The sequence below is a fragment of the Echiichthys vipera genome, assembly GCF_963691815.1.
Source record: "Echiichthys vipera genome assembly, chromosome: 7".
Lineage (NCBI taxonomy): Eukaryota > Metazoa > Chordata > Actinopteri > Perciformes > Trachinidae > Echiichthys > Echiichthys vipera.
The window spans coordinates 17,729,651-17,751,282 of record NC_139832.1 but is presented as its reverse complement, the minus strand read 5'-3'; the positions used below and the strand labels follow the sequence as shown (position 1 = coordinate 17,751,282).

Sequence of the window (21,632 nt, the reverse complement as noted above, 5' to 3'; positions counted from 1 at the left end):
AGAGTCTAGACATTGAGCACAATGACAGGAGTTGTGTGAGCTCTCTGTGTATCTATACAATTTGAACAATTCCGATTTAGGTATACAGGAGAGTGAAGATGAGTGGAGGCACAATAAAAGGACAGGATTTGCAGCTGACAGTGGATAGGGGGATTTGGGGAGAGGGATGGCTACAGTTTACACTAAGCACACTTTGGCCATTTCGATCAAGTTATACTTAATCGATCTTGATCTATCACCATTGTGTCCATTGTTCAGATGTATTGTTAGGAACAGTAACCCCACTTATACTGTATATAGAAGACATCCTCACACAACAAAAGCATGCTTAAAACTCCCCACACTGTGCAATCAACAAAATCCAATAGTGTTGTCTAAAAAGAAAACATTGCAACAAAAATCAGTGTCTGCAATTGTGCTACGTGTTTTTCAAACTTATTTAAAAGAATGAGAAAATGAAAGTCAATGCATTTGAGGCTGTGACTGCACCACTGCATGTTGGAGCATAGTCAGCAGCAATGCGTCTGAACAATGGAGAAAATCTTTAAAGCGAAAACTGGCGCACAGCCAAATTTTCATATGAAATAAAATTAATCAATTACAATTTGTAAAAAAAAAAAAACAGTTCATGAACCATTAAAAACACTTTGCTTTTGTATTTATGGGGTACATTGAACATTTCCCCTCACTACTAGCTCTTTTAAATTTTCATCAACATCTAGAATAGACAGTAAACAACATAGTTTCTATATTTGAAAATCAAATTTGTGCGTGTACGTCATACAGATTTCAATACTCACCCTCATCACGGGAGTAGTCCTCTCCAGAGTGGGGCTCAAACAAGTAATCTCCAGTAGCCAGCTCAAAAGCCTACAAGAGAGCAATAGAGTACTGTACGCAAGTCTATACTGAGTGTGTGTATGTGTGTATAATTTAACAGGAAGTCTATGTGTTTATTATATGTATCTAGTATATGTATCTATGTATGTATTTGTCCTCACCATGCAGGCAGTACTCCAGATGTCTGCAGGAGTGCTGTAACCAGCTCCTATCAGGACTTCAATGGACCGGTACTGTCTCGTCTGGATGTCCTCTGTAAAGTGCTTGTGCTTTACACGAGGAAAGGAAAGGAGAGGAAAGGAAAGGAGAGGAGACGTAAACAACAATGACTCTTGTTGCCCCCTACCATCTTGTTAGCCTATGACACCCACCTTGAATTAAATATATAAATATTATGCTAATGTTATTTATTTTCCCTGTAACAAGGATATCATGGCTCACATGAATGTGATTAGTTTATTAAGAGGTCACTGCTTTTTTTGCCATACATATTCCTCACTTCCTCCCTGTGGGTATTTGCGTGCAGGTATTGTTTGTATTGAAATTGTAAATTGTATAAGCCAGATCTTCTCAAAAATCCAAATAAAAAGATTTATGCAAACCATGCTAAACCCTCTCTTGGATTTTGTGAATTTTGATTGTCAATCAAAAGACCATTTCGTAATTGCGTAATCAAAAGTAATATCAAATCCCAGGTACTGTGTCTTACCACCCAGCAGGCATTTCCAAGATCAGCGATTTTGACCCGAATAGACTCAGAGTTGCGCGGGTCTAGTGGGTTGATCAAGAGATCTGCAGCTCTGGCTCTGACTGGGAGAAGATGGAGAGGGAAAGAACAGGGTTAACACATACAGTAGAACATGTAAGGAGAAAGGACCTATTTAGAGTGTTGTTTCACTGGCTCTACATGGTGTTTACACTTATTGAGAACATGTTTGTTTAAAATCCTTATTAGGATCTGGAGAAGTGATCCTAGAAGTAACCCTAGAGCTAGAAAGTTATGGTCCAAGTTAATGATAATAAAATTAATGCTGTGGGTGGATGAGTAATGGTGGTGGTGAGTCATTAATAACACCCAGAGCAGATATGTGGACACTATAATGTATAAAATAGAAAATCAAAACTAAGTTATGGTTATTCATTTTCTGCTGATCCCTTGGCTCACCTAAGATCTAAATTAATTATCAATATGTTTTTTTCCTTTTCTCATTTACATGTAGATTACAATTTCCTTTTCAATAAACACCTTTGCAAGAAGGTAGCATTAATCAGGCAGAATTAGATCATTTGTTGATACAATACTGTGTGAAAGAAAGTTGATTAAAACACTTGACAGCCTAGTGTTCAATATAGTACATCATGAAATAACTAGTCACATGAATATGTTGTGTAAAATACACTGTATAAATGTGGGAAAAATGTATTCATGTGATTATTCATGTCTCATACCATACCATTATTATAATTCTGGATTCTGATTGGCTGGAATGTGTGGACACATTTTTAGTAGCTGGACAGCTGGGAGTTGCCTTTATATGAAGGAGCAGCTAAAAGCATATGAAGAGTTTTTAATAAGAGAAAAGGATGCAAAATATAGTTTAAGCATCTAAAGGCATTGAAACTAGAGTTTTAGTTAGTGGAAAGAGTTGAGAAAAAAGTGTCAGATAAGAATCAACCAATTGCCACCAATTGAACTTTTGAGTCTTTGGTTCATTTGATTAATATGCCGCATTATTAAAATAAAAAAATCCCATCTCCTAGATTTTTACATCATGAGGGAGAGTTTGTGTTTGTTGTGTCAAACATTTTGGAAAAAGAGTAAGCTAAAGTTTTTCTGGTCTCGTTTATATTTGAGCCAATAAGAAAGTTGGATGGTTCTCTTGTCACTGTGATGCTCGTAGCCCAGTATGTGTAAGTCTGCTTGCTTAGATTGTTACACTGTTTGAAAGAGGACAGATATTTCTAAGTTGTTTTCTATGTTGAATGTATGAGGAGTAAAGTGGAAAAAATGTGTAAGTGAGAAGTTCATCGCTTTGGGGGCTCAATTATGGATTTCTTGCATTTGTAAATGAGTCATTTTGTGTCTGTAAATCAATGGGTATACAGTAACCACGTCTTACCTTTGGGTGTGTCTCCTGTGCTTGAGGACGACACAGTGCGGCTGCGGTCAGCAGTGGGGCTGTTGGGTGACGGGACTTCTCCAATGTCTACCGTTCCAACAGAAATAGGGTTTCCCGGCAGAGGGTCCAGGGGCAAGTCGGGGAAGATAGGCATGATGGCCCGATGGCGGTCACTGCCGCCGTTGGTCAGTCCCGGCTCGCCCAAGTCGCCGTTATACATTTCATAACCAGAGCTGAGAGAGTTGTCTCTGTCCGTGTAGCTGAGCTCGGACTCCACCAGGGGACAGAGGAGAGTCTCGGGGGTTGGTGAGGGAGGCGGAGGATTGCCGGGGTTCGGTTTCAGACCATCAGATCCCAACAAAATGTGACCGTTGGTTTTGGCTGAATTGCTTTTGTTGTTGTGGGGTTTGATGGGGGAGGTGGTTTCCGTGAGGAGTTCCGCTGTTGTGTCGTCATCCTCGTCTTCCTCATCTTCATCCTCCTCACCCTCCTGCTCCTTTGATTCCTCTTGCTTTACCGCCGCCTCCTCCTCTGTTTTGCTCTCACTCTTTGGTTTCTCAGTCTCATTCTCCTCCCTTTCAGTCTCTTTCTCCTCCTCCTCCTCCTCCTCCTCCTCTTCGTCTTCATCGTCGTCGTCTTCTTCTTCTTCTTCGTCGTCGTCGTCATCTTCCTCCTCCTCCTCCTCCTCTACCACCTTCTCCTCAGCCTCCTCTTGCTCATTCTCATTCTCTGCCCCTTTTAATCCCTCCTCCCCCTCCTCCTTCCCCTCCTCATCCGCTACCTCTGCATCTCCATTACCTTCATCAGCAGTGGGGGGGATGGGGGCATCTTTTTCAGCAACAGGCGTGGGCTCCTCTTCCACCTCCTCACCGGGGTCATCATCAGTGATGTGGGGTGCCTCGTTCTGCTCCTGGGGAGGTGCTGCGCCTAACATGGAGAGAGCAAAGGGAAAACAGTAAAGAGAGGAAGTGGGTGGGAAGGAGATATAAACGCAATCAAAGACAGTGTAGGCAGAGGGTGAGAAAGCATGAAAAGAGATTGGAGAGAAGGAGGCAAAAGAGAGAAAAGGAGAATGAAAGGAACAGAAGGTGAATAGACAGAAGGTGGAGGAGGGAGACAGAGAAAGACTGTTTATTTTTTGTGAATAGGCCTAGTTTCCCATACATAGTGGAACTAGCGTGGGCCGAGTGGTTGGAGCCAATCCACCTCATTCATTCACAGACAGACGGCACAAGCCTACATAGTCACACACTCACTCATGCTACAGATCTTTGCTTTAGAAAATTGCTTTTGACAACCTGAATACAGCAACCTAACCTAAATATCTTCCTTACTTTTCCTGTAAAAAAAACTTACTCTGCAGGATCAGCCAGATGTAGATAAATTTGGTTGTTTAAATGTTATTCTGATTTTGAATGACCTCTGACAATACCATATCCATACCATATCTGTTTTTACTTGTTTTGATGTTTCTCCCTTTCTCTCTTCTCTATCTACCTGCCAATGGAACAAGGGATGCAAATTAGCCGCCTGACTAAAATCCCATACATATTTACATGTATGTGTTCATATGTGTATCAATATGTTGTGTCCTAAAAAATAAACAGATAAAATAAAATAAATAAATAAAATTGTACACCGTACTGTTAATCAATAATAAATGTTTAAGTATCAAGTATGTTAAATCGCCTAAAAGGATGCCTAAAATGAGATGGGATTCAACCAATATGAGCTTTTTGAAGCTGATATAGCCATAAAAAATATACATTTTTGACAACCTCAATATTTAGTAAAGCTCAATACGGCATCATGCTGTATTCATCATATTAAGGGTGGACAGCATTTATTCCTTTTAATAAAGTGATCTCTCTGTCCAAACCATGTCAGAATCACAGCACTCAACCTGGGGAAAACATGACTCACATGTATGATTAGTCAACCTGATGGGCCGCTCCCTCTCTCCTCCTTCCTCCTCCTCATCTTCCCCATCCTCCTCATCATCATCGTCCTCATCGCTCTCTCCAAGAGCAATGCTGGGGCCCAGCTGTGGTGGTGGTGGCTGCAGGGATGAAGAGAGGTTGTGCTCATGCTCCCCTTTCTCTCCCCCGTCTTTGGATCTTTCTTCCCTCTTCTCGGCCTCTCTCTCCAGGGCTTCGATCTCCAGCATTCGCCTCTCCAGAAGCTCTGCCTGCCGCTTCTGTTTCTTCTTCAGCTTCTTCTTCTTGTTCTTGGAGATCTTCCCCACCTGGCACAAACAAACAGAACAGGAGAGGAAGAAGGAAAGGGAGAGCCACAGGGGAGGCAAGAACATGAATGAATATGAGCTATTCAAGAAATAAAAGTTTTGATTTAATTAAATTGTGGGTTATGATCTGTAAGTAATGCCCACTAACATTTCTAGTGTATATTGATAATGACTATTAGTTCACTTTAAATAGAGCATATGATCACCGTCCAATGAAAACTGAGGAAGAATTCTCCAACTTCTTAGAGGTCCTGAAATCCTCTTTTTTCTGAGTGACAGGGACCCAAGTACAGAAACACAACACTTTGTGCCAAAGTTAAAACTGTTTGGTTTTAGTAAGATACATATTTAATCTTACAAAGAACTACTCAAGATTTGAAATAAGGTTGTCAGGGGGCTAAAATAAACACCTTAAACCCTCATGGAATAAATAACAAATGCAATATCATAAAACTGAAAACGGTTATTTTTCTTAGTTTATGACAAATTGATATTTTAGAAATATCTGGTTTTCAAAAAAAACCCATTATTTTCCATCAAGTTCCTCTGACGGATGATACAATAAAATCTATTTATAATTTTATTGCATCTGATAAGATATTTTTGAAAGTTGGAAAATTGCGGCAACCCCATTTATAAAATATATATTCATAAAACAAACAGTTTTTCTGACTTACAGTGGAAGGAGCTTTGAAAGCTTTTTTTTAAAAAACTGCAAAGATATTTCGAGGAGTGTCTAAAAAACAGTGTGGTAGGCTGTATGTACCTTATTTTTGACTGTGTGAATTTGTGTATTAGTGTTTATGTTTGTGTGTGTGTGTGTTCCTCTCATTTCATACTCACATCTGTTGTACTCACCGGTTTGAGCTGGGGGGCTGTGCTAACTGACAAACATAAAGAAAAACAACAATCAGAGGCTTCAAAGTGTCACCAACATCAATCCGTCACACCACGTTCAATATTCTGCTCGCATGGAAAAGAGTTAGTTAGGTTTTGTACAATTTCTCAGAGACCTAATACATACAGATTCTGTAGGTGAAGGGAAAGAATTGCAAACAAATGAAGAAAAAGATCTTTCACACTCCCACAGCGTTGTTCACTCAGTCCCAGATCCATAATATTAAAGGCTTATTCTTCTTATGCCTGAGAATGTAGCTCCCGTATAATAATATATATTTCTTTCACCTATATCATCTGCTACCAATAAAAAACATTGGATAATGAGCTTCAAATGAGTAACAGTAGAGTGATATTAAATAAACAGTACATGAAACAATATTTTTGGTATAAGACCATTTTCAAACATATTTGCTAATTATATATGGTCAGTCTTTCATACTTCACATAAATGGTCTTTCAATACGCTCAACAGAAAAAGTGGTGCACAAAACATTCATCAAGACATTTCTAAATAAACACCAACAACAACAAGTATGTTGCCATTTTTGTACTTTCAATTTCTTTCCCCAAACACAACACAATTGTCAAATGAAACAAGCCGTAACAAAATATATTTTTTAAAGCACAAGTGCACTGATGTTAGTGACAGTAAAACATTTTTGTCATACACAAATTCGGCCACCACAGAGCCCTCCTGTTTTGGCAGTTGACGATTTTGCGTCTCTTTAATTGTGTAGAAATGTAAGCAGCATAACTGGCTGCCCTGAGACTCAGAACAAACTCCATTGGCTGATGCAAGCAACTGACAGCTCATGTGGGGGTTCACTCGGAGGACAGGGTTCATGTCGAGTTTGTCAAGACTGTTTTTTGAAAGAACTTGATTTTTTTTTTTTTCAGCGGAGGAACTTGGTGACAGGAGATAAAAAAGAAAGAAATGTCTCTGTCTGGGCAAAAACTGAGGAGGCAAAAAAGGCTTCTCTGTGAATCCTTTTCCTTTACTGAGCACTTCAATAGTAAGGCTGGGGGATTTTTCATTAATGAAACATATAACACAAAAGATTTATTACATTATTGACGATTCATTATTTATTTGCATTTACTATAAATACCACTTTCAAATCAGGGTAATCAGCTGTTAACCTACTATGTGTAATGAAAAGCTTCCCTTTTTTATACCTAAAATCTAAATTTCTATGAAGCTACATATCTTCCAAAAATAAAACACTAATCCAACAGATGTCACTGCATGCTTGGTTTCTTTATTACATGTTACTGCCTTTCTTTCACTTTTAATTATAACTACAATTCTATTTACACTATCTAAATACACATAGTATGAGTGTTTGTGCGTCTACCTGCTGATCCAGACGGAGGGGGGGCTCCAGCTTTCTGCCATTCAGTCGCCTCCATGGCCATACGCCTAACAAAGGCGTCATCTACACACATCAGGATGTTCTCTGGCTTGATGTCCGTGTGGATGATTTTACATTTAGTGTGGAGGTAGTCCAGACCCTGCAGGACCTACAAACCCATTCAGATAAACAGACAGATTATATCACGGAAAAACATGCGCACGCCTCTTGTTTAGGCGTTTATACTCTTTGCAGACAAGGTATCTCTCCCTGTTTAGCTCTGCTTCTCTATCCCTCTCCCTTTCATTCTCAGAGTCAAATTAGCTATTCTTCTAACACTTGTCATTCTCTGAGGGCAGAGAGGAGAGGCTGTTGATGTTTTTGGTTCACTGTTTGTCTCATTTGTTTCTGTCCAGCGGCTTCGAGATTGAAGCGGGAAACAGTCTCATTTAATTCCCACTCATCTTCCGCCCGGCGTTCTCGAGGCGGGAGGCTGGCAGTGGCCGAAACCGCTCAACAACTTCACATGCTCATCAGGTGGCTGAGGGGAAAATGCCTGAAAGCACTGAGCGTGCTCACACTGTCCTGAGTCTTAATATGGCAGCGTTATTGAAGTGTGAAGTGTGACGTGCACAATATAATTCACTGTATTATTAGGCCCAGTTATTGGGTGTGAATTTTGCAGAGTCTGTCTCTTGCTCTATATATATTATATTTCTTCATCCACTCAAGTCAGTCTCTAACAGTCTATGAAAGAGATACGTTTTCTTAACCCCTTCCACCCAAGGTATTATGGATAGAAATACTGCAAGTCTAATTTCCAGAGGCTGGAAAAACAATGAAGCAACACTGCTTCACAGAATAATAAGAATATGTCCATCCACATGGGTGCAGCATGTTTGGTTTTAGGTATATTTCTTCTAAATAAGTCCTACTGAAAAATCCACTTGACCAATTTGCAAAAGCTACATAACTTATCACCAGTAATGTCAAGTGACCTCTCAGATTGCTTCCTATATTTTAATAATTGTAATCATATTATGAAAGAGGGAGCCATGTCTTTGTTCGGACAATGGTCAACAAGAGAAACACTTTATATACATGCTTGTCGAACCAGTGAAGTTCAAGTTAAAAATATATACACCATAATATAAAAAATATAAGATAAAAAATTCCACATGAATACAATGAAAAGCCGGATATCCTGCACTTAAAAACAACATGCATCTGTGGATTGGTGAAAAAGCTCAGAACACAAACCCATGTGAGCCTATTGCCATTATTGGCATATTATCTTTCAATAAAGGCTTCACAAATGTTTTTAAATGTTACAGAGGAAGCATTTGAGTTTGAATTAAAATGTTATTAGATTTACAAACTCCACGTAGAAATATTTGATTCCATTTGCAGAGTTGTTTGACAGTACCTGAACCTGTTAGATCTAAGAACATGTAGATTTTTATCCTTACCACTTGAATTTTTATCTTACTGCCCATGCAAAAGAGTCAACTGCTCTGTGTTAATATATGCCAAATTTGTTTGTAGAAAGGTGGAAGTATTTGTGATTATACAATCATAATCAGCATCGTCACCATGATCATCATATAATGCACAGTTTAACATTATGTCTTTAATGTGTGTCGCATGAAACACAGGTTTGTCAGTACAGTAGGCTGTTGATTCTGTAGTTACTGTATATGATGTAGTTGTAATTGAATGTTAAATGTGATTTAAACATGCCAATGGTAAATATCATCCTCAAGTAAGGAAACAGCTCCATTCAGGACATATATTTAATAAAAGTGACCTTGTTAATGCAATGTTAATTGAAGCTGTCAGATCCAAATTTTGTGAAAATACAGCCAGCAATGTCTGAAATATTTTCTATAAATATATTTGGTTTGTGAGTGTGTGTGTGTCCTTACCTGTCTGATAATGCTCTTGACACATGGCAGTGGCAGACCTTGGTAGTTGGATTTAATAATCCACTTCAGCAGGTGGTGACCTAGAACCTCAAACACCATGCACACATCTGTAATGGAAAGTCAAGGACTGAACTCACAAAATCCTATCATATGTGTCACTCACACACAAACATCACATACACACACTATTAAATGCACGCTTTTCTGATTGGGATACGTATGCCGTTGACTCCAGAGATCTTGAAGTCGTCTATCAGCTGAACCACCATGTCCTTGTTGGGGTCCCCGGGGTCGCTCTCTCTTACCTGGAGGACAGGAGGTCAAAGAGATGAAGCAAACATGACAGGAAGAAGGAACAGAAGACAAATTAGGATAAAGACGGGATAAAAACAAGGAATGTTGAAGGAAAAAGGACAGAAAAAGAGGGGGGGTGGGTGTCGGAGATAAAGATGCTGAAAAATGTACAGTAAGATGACTATGAAAACAGAGTAGAAAAGGATAAGAAGAAGTAAAAAAGAAAGGACCACACAAAACAAGAACATGAAAAGAATAAGATACCCAAACACATAAATATCAAACTAATCAGATTCTCACACATCGCAGCAGTTTGATCTCATCCAGGGCCGTCTCTGTGTAGTGCTGGGCGCTCTTCACCACCTTCATCGCCACAAAGTTCTTCACTCTGTAATGACAAGGCACCCAAGGACGCTTTACATATAGGGAGGCAAAACAAATAACACACAAACAAAGAATAGTGTCTGCCGTGTTTGTTGGGGATAACAGGATTTAAGTGAATACAAAGGCCTTGGGAAACAGGTGGGTTTTTAGGGGTTATTTTGAAGCTGTTTTATAGAGAGAGGAGAGTTTCAGAGGGTCACGCCGAAGGCTCTGTTCCTGAAAGTCACAAGCCCAAACACTGGAGAGTCCAGTACAGGGTGTAGGGGTAGAGGAGGTCTGATAAGTACTGGGGGATGAGGGATTATTGATTTGTAGGTGAGGAGGAAGATTTTGTATGAGTTGTGGGACTTGAGCGTTAGCCAGTGAAGGTGGATAAGGGTGGGGGTGATGTGCTGCCAGGGCCTGGTATGAGTAATGCTGATTAATGAGTCTGTGTCAAAATCCATGACCGATATTATAAAATGTACCTCACCCTGCCTTTATTGCACATTTGTTCAGCTATCGTTCACACTGCTCACAATGCCATTGGAAATGCACATGTGGAATTTCATAACATAGAAATAAATTAATTAAAAGGTAGAAGTTAAAACTTCCTTTCTCTCCAGTCTCTCTTATTCTTTCATATACATAGCTATATATATATATATATATATATATATATACAGTATATATATAAACCGGTAGCTCCTGAGAGAAATATCTGTCTCTCTCTGCAAAAGCTCCACTATGTTCACTAAGGGGCTAAGAGAAGACGATGCAAGTCTTAATATTGACACACTGACTATAACCTTTGTCAAGGACTGTGACGGACTGTACAGTGTGTGTAAAGTAACCCAACTCCAACTCACTAATTTATCACCACCATTAGTGTAATTAACACCAGTGACATGAGTAAATTAGTGTGTGTGTGTGTCTGTGTGTGTGTGTCTGTGTGTGTGTGTGTGTGTGTGTGTGTGTGTGTGTGTGTGTGTGTGTGTGTGTGTGTGTGTGTGTGTGTGTGTGTGTGTGTGTGTGTGTGTGTGTGTTTCTGTGAGTGAGTGAAAGAGAGAGAAAGAGTCAAGGAAAGGTGACACTGGGTTGACGATACTGTCATCCACCCATCCTGGTTGCCACGTGAACTCAGAAACAACATTATAGTGCAAATGGATGACTTTGGAGCCATTGCAGGGTGGTGTTGGTTGCAACTGTCTTGGTAACGTGCCAGCTCGTGTCAACAGGTGCATATGTTGTGTGTGTGGTTTATTTGATGTGTGTGTGTGTGTGTGTGTGTGAGAGAGAGAGAGCAATGTAAAAAGGACTGCAAGTAGAGCTTTTGTGTGCACATGTCTTTGTATGGGTATTGAGGTCTTTTTTTAGGTCATGTTTATGGTGAGTGTATGTATCTTATGAGTCTAGTGTACTATATTGTATACGCGTGTGTGTGTGTGTGTGTGTGTGTGTGTGTGTGTGTGTGTGTGTGTGTGTGTGTGTGTGTGTGTGTGTGTGTGTGTGTGTGTGAGTGACTCACTGTATGTCCCAGCATAGCCATACGGTGGAGAAGTGGCCCCACCCCAACTTCCTGATCACATGGTACCTCCCATTGAACAAATCCCCGATCTTCACCGGATGATACCCTCCTGACAGGGATAAAGAGAGAGAGGATGAAGGTTACATGCGACTGTTGGTGATAACCACGCAAGGACATGAAATCCATTAGTGATGAGAAGTGGAGGACGAGCAGCAGAGATGGAGGGAGGTCAAACAGACAGAAAATGAATGAGGAAAATACAACACGGAAATTTCTAACGGCAGGTAGCATCTACGTAGTGAGGCTACAATAAAGTTATAAAAAACATGAAGCATGATAATGAATTTGATAATGAAAATAATCATTAGCCGGCATACATACTGCTCTACACATTCGTAGCAGGTGAGACTCTGCAGGAGCTTAAGCCATCCAAGAATAGAATGTGATGTATAGTAAACTCAACATGTGTTCCATACGCTGCCATTTTTGTACATATTGTTCCCCTGTCCTGTGTCAGAAATATGATTTAATTATATTGATACAGTGTAAGCTCTATAGTATAGCTTTTTGTAATCCATTAGGCATCCGTTCCAACTTAAGTGAAAATTAAATAAATTAAAAATTAGCCATTTTGATATCACTCTTTTTTTTTCTAACATATGCACACAAAACAGGACTGAGAGAAACTAGGGTTGATTTTGTTTGTTTTATTTGTTTGTGTTTTTTTCCTATTATCTAATATATTTTCTTGTACATTTATTTCAGCTCATTTATTTTTCCTGTGATTTGTTTCATTGATATTCTTTTGTATCTATGTACAAAAAATGGCTTTTCCAAAAATGTGTGCATATGCATGCTCATCCCTTTGAATGACCAAATGCTTTAAAAAATTGTAATTACCTTTTTCAATGAGCATGTCATGCTCAGAGTGGGGATTGTGACAGGAATTACAATTAACATGTTTTGGGTTTTAAATCACGGGACAAAACACATTCTTTACCCCCTCATGATGCAGAAGTTGTCTTTATCTTTTCATGCAATGTACAGCCATGTATAGCTTGTGAAGATACTTCCCCTTATCCTGTGATACAAGTGGGACTAAAATTTATAATTATGACTCTGTGATACTCAAAGCATCACGGCTTTGATGCTCTGTAAACTTCATGCCAGCTGGGCTGTTTTGCACTATTTGTATTTAAACTCTACAGAACCTGACCTCGGTGGCACTCTTCGAGACGGGAGCCGTTTGTGTAGGCGTTTTGAAGAGGGCTTTTCTTGCAAAGAAATGATTTGGAATAAACTCACATTTTTAAGAAAACGTATCTCTTCCATGGACTTGTTTCTTCATCTTTCTTGATTGACCCTTATTGACTAATTTTCCCACAACACCTCACAGCAAGAGGTTTACTGGTTTGAATCTGAACTGGGGCCCTTCCGTGTGGAGTTTGCATGTTCTCCCCGTGTCTGCGTGGGTTCTCTCCTGCTTCCCATAGGTGTGAATGTGCATGTGAATGGTTGTCTGTCTCTGTTTTTCTCTATGTGCCCTTAGATAGACTGGCGTCCTGTCCAGGGTGTACACCGCCTCACGCTTAATGTCAGCTGGGACAAATGGTTATGGATGGAAGGATGGATGGATGGATGGATGGATGGATGGATGGAACAAAAAATTACTTCAAAGTTTGTTTGCTGTTCCAACAAATGAATAGTTGGCAAATATATTATAGATTCTGGTTTTATTGGCTTGCCATTGTATACTATTTATCTAAATCAATTCTAACTTCAAAAGACTGTGCATAACTCATGTTATTATTGACTTTTAAGTTATTGCAGTTAGCCTTTGTACGCAGCGCAGGCTAAATTCGAACCAACGTAGTAAGGACTCAACCTATTCAAACGAGGCTCACACTCTACCTGGTGAGCTCAAGCTACCAGGGCCAGCCAGTCAAGAGGAGGTGAGCAGTTCATAAAACAGTCAATAAAATCATCACAAACATGAGAGGTCCTTGAGCATACAGTGATGAATGTGCACGAGGAATATTAGGCTGATGGGTCCGGTAGTATGTGAGATGACAGTGGACTGTGGACAGAGACACAAACACACGTGCACGAACAAACACACAACCAAATGCATGATCTTCTTCTAGGCTGGTGGCTGGCGGAAATAATAACCATTTTATTTTGTGTATGTCATTTTTGGGCATGTGCACAAAAGGGGGCCCTGACGAGGAGGTTAAACAAAGAACAATTCAATAATTGTAATGATTCAACCTGCTGAAGTGGAAAATGTTTACCTCAATAAGACATCAAAACCCTTTGTTGTTGCTACAATGACTCTACCAGCTGGCAGAGAGAGAGAAGTCAGGCTTGCCAGGGTTACATTTGTTGTAGGTGTATTTCATTGAACAGAAACCTGGTGGATGGTGTTATTTTACGTAAAATAGCACAGACACACTAAAAGGGTGGGCATGCCAAAATATGTACAGAGAACACTACAACAAATAATGACTACACCAGCTCATAATAATAATAATAATAGGTATAGAACAACCATTATAGAAAATGAGGCTTTATGAGGAGAATCACTTGTTTTTAACAGAAAATCCAATGAAAAGATCCCAAAATACGAAGATGTTGAGTTTTCTCTTTTCTTTTAGTCTTTCATCTTACTGAAGTGAGATCTGACATGATTGACTGTGCTTCTTCCAAAACAACCCCACAGAAATCGAGAGTTCTCCTCCAAAATGTCATGATGTGTTATGGCACATGATCAAAAGGAATCATGGTATATTTAGAATCATAACAGCAAAATAAAGATTAAAACATGCCGCTCTACTTTTTCCTACAGACATCAAATGATAAGTGAAGTGTAATGTTCTACGGTGTTTACAGAATGGGTGTAGCATTTTGAAACAAAGCCTCTGAGCAGACAGCACAGCCGTTGGCATCCTGAACCACTGCAGGAAACTAGACTGCTGCTCCTTTCTGGCAGCAACAACCTTGAAACCCTGGTGTCACAACTACCTGGCGTTGCACACTGATGGCTACGGCGACACTACTGCAAATCCCATCAGGATCGAGGGAGAAATGAGGAGAACAATTACAGACACGAGCAGAGAGTGTGAGACATTGTTGAGCTCTGTACGACAGATGTAGAGAGTGGAAGTAATGGGCTGGGATGGATGACTCCAGTATGTGTGGGTCTGTCTGTTTTTTTAAATCGTTCTGACCTTTGCAGTAGTCCGCTGGGTCTTCCTGCTCCTCATCGTCGGAGCCCAGGATCTCCTCCTCCGGCTCCGGGGGCCCTGCCGGCTCAGGGGGAGGCGGAGGGGGCGGCGGGGGAGGAGGGGCTGTCACCGGGGCTTTCTGCTGGGTCTCAGGCCTGTAAACACAACAGTGGGACGGAAGTTAGGTAACGTATCAGCTAACTTTATTACAGGGAAGTGACCTCCCAGCCTGAACTTATTTTGTACTTCTGGCTGTGACTCGAAGCAAGTGCAACTGTAGACTGAGCTTTGTGTGCGGATGACTAATATCTAAGTACTGACTGGCATCATTCAACAGTGATTCATGATGTTCATATTATTCTTTTTACATTTGCTGTTTTGAACATCTTGTGTCAGACAGATATTTCATGCAGAGACAGAAATTCTCAGGAAGTGACATTTTATATGTCTCTGTTTAGAATAAATTAAAGAAGAACTACAGTTGGCGTGACCATCAAAGTCAGTAGTCAGTGTTGCTGAACAAATAAAGAATAGGGGTGGCGCCACAGAAACTCATATTTGATCAACAGAAAGTCCAAGAAGAAGAAGAGGGACATCACAACACTAAATATGTTTTGATTGCAATGCAATATACTGTAAAACAGTTCTGGTCAAAACAATGATAAACTAGTCAGCTAAACTGATATTTATTCAAGCATTTTCTGCAAGTGGAAGACCATCTACTTACAAAACATGCTTAATATATATATATATTAGTTTTAAGTTGGTTTTAAGTTTTACATTTTTGACACAATAAAATAAACAATTCATGTCTTAAACGTGCAGTGCTCAAGAAATGTGTTACTTCTGCAACCACTTCTGTAGAGTCAAACCCAAACACAATGGATAGCATTCCTGCATTCTAAAACGTCTTTGTAAAAGAAAACCTTCAGATAGATAATAAAGCAAAACACAAGAGGTCTTCTCTATGAACATTAATACTGTGATAATAACCACAGGGTCATATTAATATCAATTCATGTTCTGAAGTATTCAAAATCGGGTAATATAAACAAAAAAAACTAAAATAACGTGTCACAGCAATTTCAAAAATGTATCTAAGAAGGTTTATATACACTTTAAGATCTAATACTATGACAGATATCAATACGATTCAACTTGAGGATAATAAGCCAGCTCAGTGTGATATATTAAATATTATGAACCCATTAACTAGAATGGCCATGAACGATCATGCATGACTGCAGTTGGTTGGTATTGTTTGTGGCTCACAGACAGTCAAGTTGAACAGACCAACACCCACTCAAAACCTCTGACATGAATCGACAGAAAAATGTATACCCTCCAACATCAGACAAGAGCAACACTTTCATCAGACCTGAAAATATGCAGTATTACCAGTATGTAGCAGGCATTCTTAAAATGCATTACATGATTATGACATTAGCGTAATAATAAATAATAGAATATGATAACAGATAGATTAGACTTGATCAGACATGGTTCATCTCCACGGTCAGTCCTCTCTGTTGACAGCCTTGTTCCATTTCCTTTTGCTTGTCTAAACTGATATTGAGCCCATGAGAGGGAGAGAGAGAGAGAGAGAGAGAGAGAGAGAGAGAGAGAGAGAGAGCATAAAAGAGAGAGAGAGAGAGAGAGAGAGAGAGCATAAAATAGGCTGCCTCTTTCTCCAGGCCTGGCTACTTTTTGAGCCTGTTCACTACGGTTTGTAATTTTATACTTTTCTCTTTAAATATCCCATTACCAGCTGATAATTTATTGGTACTGATATTGTGCATCCCTAAATTATTAAAATCAAAACAGGGGAAACCTTTGGTTGACCTTGTTCTCGACATATGCAAGTTGTAGACACAAGCAAAAACAGCTGGGAGCCCCTGCTTTAGAGTACTGATCACTAAACTCTACCACTATATGCTGTGTTGCAACTGCAATACCCACAGTGTGGATGCATTAATGTCCTCAAACAAATGTATCCACATATTTATTGTGACTGGAGAATAGAGTTACTTCCACTCTTCATTTTGTTTCTGTCAGATTAGCCCTTTCTTTTGTAAAACAATGTGATATGTGCTTTGGAGGTGAGAATGTAGCTATCACATTCCTCAGTACAGGGGAACAAGGTTGACATTTTTATCTATCAAAGGTTTCTTATCATGACTCAATCAAATCTTCTTAAGCAAATCGTTTCCATGATTTCGCTGTAAGACTAGAATTAGACAACCGAAGAGAGCTCAACAAACACTTCTTAGTCACTCTTATACCAGTAACATTATCAAACACTAAATTAGGACAGAAAAAAATATAAACACACAAAGCCAGTGCTTGTGAGCTGTTATAAAATTGTGGTCACAGGCTCAGACACATGATGGAGCCTCTTGGTGCGTTGCCTTGGCAACTGCAGAGCGAGGAGGTGGGGGGGCAATTCCAGGACACAAAGCATTAACGTGGTGGCAAGGCCAACACACACACACACGCATACAACAGCGATTCTTCCAATACAGCAACGAGGACAACAGATAACTTGGCATTGAGATTTCATTGCTGTTTTACCACACACACACACAAACACACACACACACACACACACACACACACACACACACACACACACACACACACACACACACACACACACACACACACACACACACACACACACACACACACACACACACACACACACACACACACACACACACACACACACACACACACACACACACACACACACACACACACACACACACACACACACACACACAGTATTCGAGGGCTGTGTCCTTGCAGTAGGATGCTGCTTCTTTACCAAAGCAGTCACGTAGGTTGTCATACGTCACGGCTATAAGCTCAGTGCTTTTATACAGGCTCATCTTGCCATTGGCTGTACGAACACTTAGCCTTCCATAACTTTCTGGACCTGAGCCGAGCACCAAAAACATTAACATAGCAAAGACGCAAAGCCTGAAAGACAAACAGGCAGAGAAAGGAGAATGACAGAATAAAAACAAAAATCGAGTGGGTGAAGAGACAGAAAACAGAAAGGTGATAGACCAAGAAAAACAAGGAAGAGGAATAATCAAAGAGGTGGGCAGAAAAAAGAAAGAAGGAAATAAGAAGTCAGATATAAAGAGAAGTGTAATCAGATGAAACCAACAACCCAAGAGACAGACATGAGCAGAAAGAGGTAGAGAGAAAAATATGCAGGCAGAAATAGAGACAGAATGATATAGAGAGACAGGTAAGAGACAGAAAAAGAAAGAGGCAGAGATACAAGTACAGTATACAGAGAGACAGACAGACAGATAGAGACAGACAAACACAAGCAGAGACAGAGAAAACAGAGGCGGAGAGGCAGAAAGAGAGTAGTGTAGGCTGACAAGCAGAGAGACCAGTCAGAACAAAACAGAGACACAAGCAGAAGAAAAACAGAGGCAGCAGACAGAAAAAATGGAGAATTAGAAAGAACAGAGAGAGACAGGAGGAACATAAATAATGGATAAAATCAGGGAGCAAAATAGAAAGATTTGCTTCGTATGTGGGTGTATGTGTTTTTACAGAGATCGATCCACACTGAGACATACTGTACATCATTCCACCTGAAATTGCTGAAAAACAGGTGGAGGTGGAGAAAGCATTAGCGCTGACCAAGCGGAAAACAAACGGGAGGCTGACAACCGGCTCATCTTTGAACACCAAAACACAACTAGGGTCATTACCTTCAAACATGCAGTGCGACGTTTGTGTAATTAGAAATGAATTATTTTTTTTAGTGGTGGTCTGTTTTTCCTGCTTCAATTTGTCCAAAGGTGAAATGTTACATCCTTTTTAAAAAGATGCGAATACCTTTCATTGATCCAGAGAGTAACTCACTGATATATATTGTATTCACGATACTTTATTAATTAATTTGTTCACTTATTCATTCTTTCACTTAGACACTGTGCAATGCCAATTTAACTACTCAACCCCAATCACAATTTTAAACTAGGGATTCAAAGAAGTGCCACTGAGGTTCAAAGGTATTCAGGGTTTCATGCGAACCATTCTTCCACCTCTGGTTATTGGCACTACTGTACACACTAGCAGTGTCAATTTGCTCCTCAACAAAAGTGTGTACCTCGCTAATGCACTCACTACCATATGTTCAACCCTCATTATTTCATAAAATCTAATTTGAACCGTTTTTAAATAGTCAAAGATTTAAAACAAAAAAAACCAAGGGGTACAGGCTGTACGGGAAAAGTCTGCATTTCTGAGCTTGTGTGCCACAGCACAAGATAAGTAAGAGATGATCACTGTCACTTTCTTACCAGTAATTTGTTTACCCACATGTAGGACAAAACGAAGCTAGCACTAACTTAATTAAAGGTAGGTATAATGGAAGAGCTGTGCTGATTATCAAGATGGCACTGTAATGGTTCAGCTTGACTAGTGTGTGTTTGTGCACATGTGTGATCACCTTGCCTCAGGGCAGTGTGGGTGAAGAAAATATAAACCATCAGGAATGTCCTGTAAGTATTTTTATGTTCATGTAAAAGTGTGTGTGTTGCTGAGCTTATTAAGGCGTTATCCACTCCTGCGCTAATGCATGTTTAAAATAGGACGTTAAATGCATATTTAAAAAAAATGTTTTCATGCACAAACTTTGAAAGCACTATTTTGAAAGCGCCAGTGCTGTCCCGGCACATGTGACTGTAGAGTACAGGTCGAGGCAGAATCCCTCAGCCTCTAACCTTGTACTGTGGAAGTAAATGACTGTAGAATGTGCCGTGCATCTTTCAACATCTTGTTATGTGTGTGGACATGCCCAGGCTGCTTCTTACACACTTGTGGTGAGATGTAAACACACTAATACACACACTTCCCCTTTTCAGTGTCAGCCTTTCGACTCTTAGGCATCACAATGGCATCTGTAGCCCCAGTGTTAAATTTTAAACAGCTGGGCACGGTTTTGTGGATCCCACATGCTTTATGTGAAAATTACCATACCACAAACCACTAAAATAGACATATCATGTACAGTATTCAAATATGGCATTGCACTAAGTCAACTTAAATGGTTTGTTTGTTGATAATCAGCTATGTTGTGCTGATTATTTCATTTGACAAACTCCACAGGGAGTCGATGGAAACTGAGACACCAATGAAGCTTTTTCACCAACAGTAAAGATATTTTTCTTTCAAGTAAGTTCCTCATCATACCACACCGTAATATCGTGTCTGAACAGCTCTACTTCTGTAAATTGCTGACTTGACAGGGCAGCACTGAAAATATAGACAGTTTAGAGGTTAAACAACTTCTACATTTACCCTCAAAACAAGCATTCATTTTGATATAAATACAGCTCCACAATTATAATAATCCCCTGTCAACATAACAAAGAAATTAAAGTTTCAGACTCAACAAAGTTCTGGATATTGAGCTCTGGTTGATGGAAAGCATTGCCAGATACTCCATCGCTGGAGTATGGTCTGGCTGCACAAGTTAACATTTTGGTATAGGGGGAAAAATACAGAGATAGTAGAAGGGTCCCCAGATGGCAGACATTTTAACTGCTCTGTACATCCGAAAGCCTGATGTTAGCTTATTGCAAATATAACATTTTAGTGTACTGTGTATGTCTGTAATTAAGTTGATCTTTACATTGTAAAATGCCCCACTTTGAAGATATATTGGTCACAATTCTATAATAATAATTGTAATTAATTGTTGACAGGACTATCTCTTAATTTTTTTTGGAAATGCCCCTGAAGCTAGGTAGTTGACAGGGCAGTTGAAAGGGGGGTTGTTGTTGCTGTGCGGGAGTATTTCAGTCCATACATATTTCTGTTGTTGTGATTTGGCTTGTTTTTGCTGCTTGTGTGGCAACTCCTCGATCCGCAAATCAGTAATTGATTTGAACTGTAACGGAGTTGAAAGAATTCCACAACTGCTTGTTTATTCCTGTTCGCTTGTGAGCAACTGTGTCTCACTGTGCTTGCCCCATTTAATGACACATATCTACCAAGCTTGAAAAAAAGAGGAAAGTAAAAGATGTCTTGTCTTGAAAACATCCGTGTAAAGAGAAATAAGAGTGATAATGAGATGTGCCTTTTTTTTAACCTGCTTGCTTTGAAATTGTTCCAGTCTTGTTCTTTGTGCTATAGCCAGGTCAAAACATCAAAATAAATGATGAATGATTCTCATGAGCAGATTCTAATATGAAAAGACTAAAATTAATAGTGAACCCATTGTCTCATTGCATATCTTCTTTGCCTTCTTTTATTTCATATATTTTCCATGAATCTTATAGACAAGACAAAAACATATGAATTGCCTTATTCTCCCTTGCCTGTATTATTATTATTATTATTAACTGTAACTAATCATTTTATTTGCATGCCTTCTGAGACTTGACATCAGTGATGTATCCTGCTATTAATGACAAAGAAAACCACAGCGTTGCTAACAGATCTCTGACCGATGAGAAGCTGCATCAAACAGTTGACCGCGTGAGTTCAAATTTGATGACTCATCCTTTAACGTCTTGTTATCACCAAGGTAACAGGTATTCCTTAGCAACAAGAGCATCATCCTCCACTCTCAATGTTAAGGCGTGGGTTTCAGACCGCGGGTGTCCTTCAGCTCTGCTTAAACATTCCAACAGTCTCTACCTCTGATTGATTCATCGTTAATCTTTCATTCTCTCCGTCTCTCCATCTTGGCCCGGTCGGGCAGCTGACTCATTCTCTCCTCTCCTCCAGAGTATTTGTCTGTGTGAAGAAGTGAGATCTCACTGCTATTTTCAGGATGCAGCCTGACATCATTGGCTGCACTGCC

At 39.7% G+C, this 21,632-nt stretch overlaps 1 protein-coding gene across 2 annotated transcripts in view; it reads right to left on the bottom strand.

The window, feature by feature from the left end:
* Nucleotides 1–21,632, bottom strand: part of srpk2 (SRSF protein kinase 2) — a 45,406-nt gene that overhangs the window by 7,151 nt on the left and 16,623 nt on the right. For both annotated transcript variants that reach the window (XM_083916311.1, XM_083916312.1), the window contains exons 2-13: nt 14,795–14,946; nt 11,568–11,676; nt 9,977–10,064; nt 9,600–9,687; nt 9,383–9,489; nt 7,461–7,626; nt 6,049–6,089; nt 4,884–5,205; nt 2,961–3,887; nt 1,550–1,650; nt 1,002–1,109; nt 801–870 (exon numbers count right to left, since the gene is read on the bottom strand). In XM_083916311.1, coding sequence (XP_083772437.1) covers nt 801–870; nt 1,002–1,109; nt 1,550–1,650; nt 2,961–3,887; nt 4,884–5,205; nt 6,049–6,089; nt 7,461–7,626; nt 9,383–9,489; nt 9,600–9,687; nt 9,977–10,064; nt 11,568–11,676; nt 14,795–14,946 — 2,279 coding nt within the window. The remainder of the gene's footprint in view (nt 1–800; nt 871–1,001; nt 1,110–1,549; nt 1,651–2,960; nt 3,888–4,883; nt 5,206–6,048; nt 6,090–7,460; nt 7,627–9,382; nt 9,490–9,599; nt 9,688–9,976; nt 10,065–11,567; nt 11,677–14,794; nt 14,947–21,632) is intronic.